Source organism: Notolepis coatsorum (genome assembly GCF_963971535.1).
Source record: "Notolepis coatsorum genome assembly, chromosome: 7".
In the NCBI taxonomy this organism is placed as follows: domain Eukaryota; kingdom Metazoa; phylum Chordata; class Actinopteri; order Aulopiformes; family Paralepididae; genus Notolepis; species Notolepis coatsorum.
Window position 1 is genome coordinate 99841130 of NC_140171.1, and position 9210 is coordinate 99850339.

The following is a 9210-nucleotide window of genomic DNA, read 5'->3' on the forward strand; positions in this document are numbered from 1 at the left end:
ATTTACCCAGGGTAGGTTCTTTATAACCTTTATTTATCCAGGGTAGGTTCTTTATAACCTTTATTTACCCAGGGTAGGTTCTTTATAACCTTTATTTATCCAGGGTAGGTTCTTTATAACCTGTATTTACCCAGCAAGGTTCTTTATAAACTTTATTTACCCAGGGTAGGTTTTTAATAACCTTTATTTATCCAGGGTATGTTCTTTATAACCTTTATTTACCCAGGGTAGGTTTTTAATAACCTTTATTTACCCAGGGTAGATTCTTTATAACCTGTATTTACCCAGGGTAGGTTATTTATAACCTTTATTTACCCAGGGTAGGTTCTTTATAACCTTTATTTACCCAGGGTATGTTCTTTATAACCTTTATTTATCCAGGGTAGGTTCTTTATAACCTTTATTTACCCAGGGTAGGTTCTTTATAACCTTTATTTACCCAGGGTATGTTCTTTATAACCTTTATTTATCCAGGGTAGGTTCTTTATAACCTGTATTTATCCAGGGTAGGTTCTTTAGAACCTGTATTTACCCAGGGTATGTTCTTTATAACCTTTATTTACCCAGGGTATGTTCTTTATAACCTTTATTTACCCAGCAAGGTTCTTTATAACCTTTATTTACCCAGGGCAGGTTCTTTATAACCTTTATTTACCCAGGGTATGTTCTTTATAACCTTTATTTATCCAGGGTAGGTTCTTTATAACCTTTATTTACCCAGGGTAGGTTCTTTATAACATTTATTTACCCAGGGTATGTTCTTTATAACCTTTATTTATCCAGGGTAGGTTCTTTATAACCTGTATTTATCCAGGGTAGGTTCTTTAGAACCTGTATTTACCCAGGGTATGTTCTTTATAACCTTTATTTATCCAGGGTAGGTTCTTTATAACCTTTATTTATCCAGTGTAGGTTATTTATAAACTGTATTTACCCAGGGTAGGTTATTTATAACCTGTATTTACCCAGGGTAGGTTCTTTATAACCTGTATTTATGCAGGGTAGGTTCGCTGAGCACGGATGCTCTTTTTCAGCAACACGCCACACAGTTCCACACATTCACACCTGGGAGCCGCCCAGTACAACCACAGTCTGACACTGTTGGCGACTGAGAACTTCACTGGAGCATTTGGGGGGGGGGGGGGTTAAGTGCCTTGCTCAAGGGCACTTCAGCGGTTGGTAATGTGAATGGTGTTATTCATTCACATTAAATGTTCCTGCCGGTCTGGGGGATTTGAATCTGCAACCTTTGGTCACAAGCGTGCTCCTCTAAACTTTAGGCCCCCGCTGCCCCCAATGATGACCTCTAGAACCGTGGCACTGATGGAGGCCATGGTTGTTGTGCTCATGCCAGTGATGACTAAAGCCATGTTAGTTTGGCCTGAATCATTGCTCTTTGCAGGGACGTGCACAGACATTTGAAGGATCTATTGCTCTATTCAGGGCACATGGTCAAGTTTAGACCATTGGAAGATAAGATAAGATACTCCTTTATTGATCCCCTTGGGGAAATTCAGGAAGGGCACCAATGGGGCACGTTTTCACCACTCAAAGTCAAAAGGGCACTTTAGCGTGACGTTTTTCAATCATGGGGGCACCAGGGGAGCAGCAGTGTCGCTGCACCTTCTTGCCCCTCCCTGTATTTGCAGCGAAGCTGCTTGTTCATTTTTTATAAGAAAAAAAGCCTCTCCAGAGGGGCAACTCAGCCAATCAGAGTAAACGGGCTGTTGCCCTGGCAACAATAGCCCGTACCTGTGCACATCCCTTTCTCTTTGTACCACCCAGGCACAATGCCAAATTTGATTAAAGCCACAATATGCTTTTTTCCCCCACACACTAGTTTGCTGATTATTACCATTATTCATAATCTTACATTTACAAAGTGAGAGACTGCTTGTACATGTACACTGACAAAATAAAACATTTTATATGTAAAATATCAATTTATTTAATTCATTTAACATTTGATTTGTCAAAAATAAAGGCAAAACTCTACATTTTTATACACAGGTATGTAATGTCTTAACATTACATTTGTGTGTCTTCATAAATTGGAGGACATTATTCATGTTGTGACTTCACTGCTCGCCCCATCTGTGTGTCTTCTAATTACCACTCTGCTAATTAATTCCGTCGTGTTTTAATTAAGAGGTTCAATTAATGAATGGTAATAAATTGTCTTTAATTAGTCCTAAACTAGGCATTGCCTGAGGCCATCATTTAGCGGTGGAGGGAGAAAAATACCCGAGGGTTCACAGAGGGGTTTTCAAGGAGCGGTTGTCTTGGCACCAGACTATTACAACTCTAAAGAACAGACTCCTCCATTAGGGCTTTTGTTTCTCTTAACTCGTTGGACGCCAACCACGAGTATAGTCGGGTTAACTTGCCATCGCTTGAGCGCCAATCACGAGTATAGTCGGGTTTTAATCGTTATTTCTTTTATTAGCGATATCCATTCATTTTCATCCATCCAACTTGATATTATCGTTGGGAATGGGTCTGAGCTCGCAAAAGGGCAAATACCGCCGCCTATCGTCTCCCGGATGGTATTGCACATCATTGGATTGGATTGGCTGGGGATGTGCATCAAAAAAAAAGTCCGGTCCGGGTTTTGCTTTTCGGGCATGCAGTATCGTTGTACCTGTACCACGTTGACTGGGGGGACTGGGAGCAGCGTGGATTATGTGTTTTGGACTATAACGTTGGATCAATGGACGTGATCGATATTTGGAATGGCGATCAGGAATTGGATTAATCTTTTTGCAGAACATCTGATGTGAGGTAAGGACTCTATGTTACCAGTCTTGGGTTAACACTTTGGCTGCCATGGGTTAAATTCATTATCAACCGTAGGTTGCCAGCGCTATTTGTCTATGGAGAAAGTCCCCTTCTTTGCAGGGCTATAACTTTTTAAATTCTATTGCTACATTGCCATTATTAGGGCCCATTCAAAGTCCTATATGTATTGTTCATTGTGTAGCAACGTTAAACTTTTTCATTCACATATTCATAGTAAAGTATGGTCTAATGTATAAGTATGTTTTCATCTCTTTCTGCAGCTTTCTCCAGAACGTGATCTATAGCCCCAAATGCATTATATTGATGATGAAATACAGTTTGATGGCAATCGGCGCGATATAAAAAATTCCAACTGGACATGGTTCTAGAAGTTACTACACGTCATCTGATGTTGACCGGATGGCCGAGGGGGCATTTATAATTCCGTGGGCAGCGTTATACCATTCATCTAATGTGGGTCATATGTTCATCAGATCAGTTAGTATAGAAGACATTGAAAAATAACGCTGAATCTTACCGTATCTTCCTCGCGCCGTTGGGCGATGAGCGTGGAGTATACATTTTCCTATTATGGGATATATTTTTACCCGGTCCATCTCCAGCTTGTATAATGGTATATACGTCCAAATCATGTTGTTTATCGAGTTATTGCCAATCGATCACTGTGTAGCGTGACGAGCCAGAGTCACATGAACTATAGCGAGCGCCCGGAAGTACTACGGTCGCCATGACAACCTCTATTCAACATCCTGTTTGGCGATTGCGCCGATCGGCCACCAGATGGCGCTCCTGAACCGCCAGAGAGCTCAGTGGGTCCTGCTGGTGGATCTCAGGCCAGCGGAGGGGGAAAATGAATCCGATCGCAGATTTTTGAAATGTTGATATAAGGACGCTGTACAGCGTCCCCCGGCAACTTTAGCATGGCCAGCAAAGACGTGAAAAGACGTGTCCCGGCACTCAAAGTGTTAATCAGATGTTTTTTTCATAGCGATCACAACGTGTCTGTGTGTGTGTGCGTGCCGTTGGCGCTGAGCAAGGCACGGATAAGCGATTTTTCAGGCCGCTTTTGTATCGTGCATAAGGACACATATACTATCGATAATCTAGCGTTTATTTGAAAACGATTCATAAATCAGCCGAAAAATTACAACGTGTTTTGTGTATTCCACTAAAGGGCTATTATCGCGTATTTCTCTGGAATTACTAGAAATCTCCAAAACTATACTCGTATTCAAAACGGTATAAAACGGAAATGTACCGATGAAAAAACAATCCTGCAAGCAAGTCATTGATAAGCAACAGGTGTATTAGACCCATAGCCATCATTTAAGATATATTTTAAGCACTCGCAAATTTCCCCGTCCTCCCATTGATTAAAGCGCCGGCGTGCTAGCCCTAATTTGGTCATAGGCCCGGCGCTGAATGTGTTAAAGGAACACGTCAACATTATGGGGAAATGTTACCGTCTTCTCCAGAGTCAAACAAGAAAATAAATACCAATTTCCTCTCTGTACATTCAGTAGAAAGCTAGCCTAGCTTTTATGCTTGTGAAATTGGTATCTATCTTCTTGTCCGATTCTGGAGAAGACGGTAAGCACATTTCCCATAATGTTGGCACATTCCTTTGCACAGAAATTAGTTACCCCACATCCTCTTCTTTCTGCTTGCAAATATGTTAGAGAATTGTAATGGTCTTAAGGCAATACAGTTCTAACAGTTGTAGCCTTGTCCTTCATGGGAATTGGACAGCAGGTCGTGTCTTTTCAGGCGTACACGAGGTATAAGTCTCCACGGGGTAGGACAGAAGGGTTAAGGGTTTCTTGAAATAAGTTTAAAAAAAAAAAAAAAATATATATATATATATATATATATATATATATATATATAGGATTCTCTCTCCTGATTGGATAAAGTGAGAACGGGATACCAGAAAATGTATTTTCTGTTTACTGCAGAGCGGAGGGACTGGGAGACCCATGTTACTGACCAGACACTCTATATCAGTGATGACTGTCGGAATGTAGAGCTATCTAACACGCATTTGAACAGAAAATACACTTTAAGACTGATGGTATTGTAGAATGTAATACATTTTCACTGTTAACAAGATCATCGTATGATAGACTCAGGCCAGCCTAGGTATAGAGCATAGGGAGCAAATAGGACCCTTGGCAAATAACACCTGTACATACAAACCAATAACCATAACACACTGTACATACAAACCAATAACTAACACTGTGTACATACAAACCAATAACTAACACTGTGTACATACAAACCAATAACTAGCACTGTGTACATACAAACCAATAACTAACACTGTGTACATACAAACCAATAACTAACACACTGTACATACAAACCAATAACTAACACTGTGTACATACAAACCAATAACTAACACTGTACATACAAACCAATAACTAACACTGTGTACATACAAACCAATAACTAACACACTGTACATACAAACCAATAACTAACACTGTGTACATACAAACCAATAACTAACACACTGTACATACAAACCAATAACTAACACTGTACATACAAACCAATAACTATCACTGTGTACATACAAACCAATAACTAACACTGTACATACAAACCAATAACTAACACTGTACATACAAACCAATAACTAACACACTGTACATACAAACCAATAACTAACACACTGTACATACAAACCAATAACTAACACTGTGTACATACAAACCAATAACTAACACACTGTACATACAAACCAATAACCATAAAACTACATACAAAGTAAACCAATAACTAACACACTGTACATACAAACCAATAACTATAAAACTACATACAAACCAATAACAATAACACACTGTACATACAAACCAATAACCATAACACACTGTACATACAAACCAATAACAATAACACTGTACGTACAAACCAAGTCAAGGTCATTATTTATTTTTGCATGTCAAATAATAAAGAAACTTGAAACTTGAACTTGAACTTGATTATGATGTATTTGAACAAAACAAAAAAAGACCACTTACAACATCTTCTAAGATCTTGACAAAGTTGACAAAAAAATTCTCGCACACTTGATTCGCATTCATCTACACTCATTGCACACACATCCACATGCACACACTTTAACACTACACCACATTTATTAAAGAGATTTTCACTACATCCATACCTCATTGTCTGCATTTGTGTACCTCATCGCCCGCATTTTTACTTTATTGTACTTAGGTTGTACTTTAGTTTGTTATATTGTATATTTGTATAGTGTCGGGACTTTACATTTAGTCACTTTATTCCTCTTTTACTTCCTCTTTAGTTTACGGTATGAAGCGCATTCTCAGGGGGCTCATACAGAACCAAGCATCTCACTGTAATGTACATGTACTTTATACGTGACAAACAAAAGCAAACTTGAAACGTATAAAAAATATATATAAGAAAGAAAAGAATGGCACCGGTTGAAGGTCTAGTGGTGACTGAAAGGTGTTTTTTTTATTAAAGTTATTCAAGTGAAGATAGCATGCGGGAACTCTTTTGTTCAACTGTGTGGATCACACCTTGACGTCGTGCGGCCTCTCAGAGGCGCTCCTCCCCCAGCAGCCGCTTGTCCGCTCCATCTTGGTGATGTAGAGCAGCGGCTCGATGCTGCAAGTTCAAGTTCTTTATTTGTCAAATACACAACAATACAGGGGGCATTGCAGGCAATGGAATTCTTGTGTTTCTAGCTCAGACTCAACAGTGCACAACATCAATGAATACAAGAATGGTAACAATAGGTAATAGTAGTAACATCAAATAAAATATAAAAGAGGTAAGATAAAATAGTCAATTATTTACAGAAAGTGTCTTGCGTGTGGTGTATGTGCATGTTAAGATGCAGGGTGTGCGCGTGTTTGTGTGTACAATAACAATAAGTCGTAGTAGTACGATAAATAAAACAAGATATCAGAATGAGGTAAGATCAAATAAAATAGTCAATTTCTACAGAAAGTGTCTTGTGTAAAAGTGTATGTGCATCTTAAGGTGCAGTGTATTTGTGTGTGTGTGTGTGTTCAAGAGTTTTTAAGAGGTGTCTGTTCAAGAGCTTTTTAATACCTGCAGCTCAGGTCCATGATGGAGAACACGCTGATGCTGATCTGGCAGCGGAACTGCACGAACGTGTAGTACGGCACGAAGGGCATGAGCGCCACGGGCGGGAGGTAGTTGGCCACGATGATGCCCAGGATGATGAGCACCATCCGGAAGGCTTTCTTCTTCACCGGGTGCATCGTCTCCTTGCCCGCCACAGAGCGCCGCAGCGCCCACATGACGGAGACGTTGCAGAAGAGCATGATCGCGAAGGCGGAGAGGATGATGCCGCTGAAGATCTCGTTGACACTCATGACTCCCAGGATGGACTTAGTGAGGCCGTACGCCAGGACGAGGCCCCAGACGAACGCGGAGATGCCGATGCGGATCTTGTTGTCGCGGATGCCGGTGAAAACCACCGGGTGGACCACGGCCAAGTAGCGGTCCAGACAGATACACACCTGGGGGCAGGAGGACCATACAGTATACATCACTTCTCTGTCTCTCTCTGTCAGGTTTTAAAGGAACATCCCAACATTTTGATGATGGCCAAGATTGCAGTGACTGTTTATACCACCACATTACATTGGTTATGTGCACCACTGAGATCATGGATCAGCTTCATAACTCCTTCTGTCTGACCTGCATCGTCGAACCATACCTGCTCTGCCTTGACCTATTCTGAGTGTTTTCTCCTGCCCCCCTGTGCAGATGGCCCTGAACTATCGTCTTGTATCCCATCCTGTTTACATACGCTTGCAGTTGTTCTTAGTTATATTCATTACTTAATTTCACAATTATCTTTAACTTTATGGCACCTATGGCACTTCTCTCTTCAATCAGAGAAATTTCATTTGTTTTATTGAATTAAATCAGTTTTATTGAATTAGACTAGTTTTTATCTGAATCTTTCTTTTTTTATCTACTTTTTCTCCCCATTTTTAAATTTTTTCTCCCATCCCAATTTTGTATTATCCAATTCTTCCCTCCCCTGTCTCGAATGTTGCTAGACCATGCCTCCCACTGGCCGGCTGCAATGTGGACGAAGCCTTGCATCACGTGTCCCCTCCGGTACACGAGGAGGCAGCCGTTGCATATTTTCACCTGTACAGCGCGATCTCTCAGTGGCGAGGAGTAACGCGTGGGAGGCTCACGCTGCCCCAGATACTTTCCTGATTCTGCTGTACAGGCGCACCAACCGACCTGTAGGAGTCGCTGTCCACAACGTCCGATCCCCACCCACCGGCTTCCCCACCCCCTAATACTGCCAATTGTATTAGTATGAACGACCAGCCAAGCCGGAAGCAACGCCGAGAGCTGGGCTCGAACCCAGCATCTCCTGCGTTAGTGGCGAGCGCCTTGCCCCCTGCGCCACTTAGCCGCCCCAATGATTCGTTTTTTCATTGAATGATTCGTTTTAATTGAATCAGTTTGCATGTTTATCATGAGGATCAGTATTTGTTTTAGTATTCATTTAGTTATTTTACTATTTAATGGCTATAACCGAGACCTGAGTACTGTATTTCGTGCTTCCATGTCCCATGGAAAAATTACAATAAACATGACTTTGACTTTTTTTTTACTTTACCTTAATCCTAACCCTAACCTTAACCACACTGTTACCTTAAACTAATCATAACCTTAACCTTAACCCTAACATGCAAAGGAGGCTGAAGTGTGTGCGTTCACCATTGACATTTAACCCACCAGGAAGAGCGGAGCCGTGTCCTTGACCCCATAGGCAAACCTCTGGAAGTACCAGATGCGGTCGTCCCCCAGCAGCAGACGGTTAACCAAGTCTATGGGACCCATGAGGCAGAAGTAGGCGTCCAGGACGGCCAGGTTTATGATGAAGACATCGCAGGTGGACACGTCGCTCTTCTTGGAGGCGATCTGCCACAGGACCAACACGTTACAGGGGGTCCCCACCACCAGGTTGAACACCTTGACCCCGTGGTAGAAGATGAAGCCATAGGGGGCCACGGCGCAGACGTAGAACTGGTACCACGGCATAGGGCCACCGGGGGCGGTGGAGTTCAAATGGAGGTCAGCGGTGGGGGTCAGAGTGCCGTTGAACATGGTGGAACAGAGAGGGTGATGTCAGAGAGCAGCCTGGGATGTTGCGGAAAAGAGAAGGGAGAAATTGGGAATGGGTGAAGTTACAAGATGGTTTTGTTTCTCCACAATTCAAATTCTATGTCCGGGAAACACATTTGTGTGTATATGCAGGCTATATAATGCATTATTAGCAGGCGTTTTAGGTCTAAATGGGTTAAGTCAGTGTTCATCAGCTTTCATCACCCTTCATATTACCGGTGTCTACTCTCGTCTGACTCA

At 41.7% G+C, this 9210-nt stretch overlaps 1 protein-coding gene across 1 annotated transcript; it reads right to left on the minus strand.

Annotated features, from left to right (window-relative positions):
* Positions 1 to 6356: 6356 nt before the first annotated feature.
* LOC311231706 (G-protein coupled receptor 4) lies at positions 6357 to 8952 on the minus strand (the record flags this gene model as incomplete). The annotated part of the gene is made up of 3 exons (XM_084318333.1): positions 6357 to 6450; positions 6901 to 7334; positions 8581 to 8952. The coding sequence occupies 3 exons, from the start codon at positions 8950 to 8952 to the stop codon at positions 6357 to 6359; spliced, it is 900 nt and encodes a 299-aa protein (XP_084174459.1).
* Between the last annotated feature and the right edge of the window lie 258 nt (positions 8953 to 9210).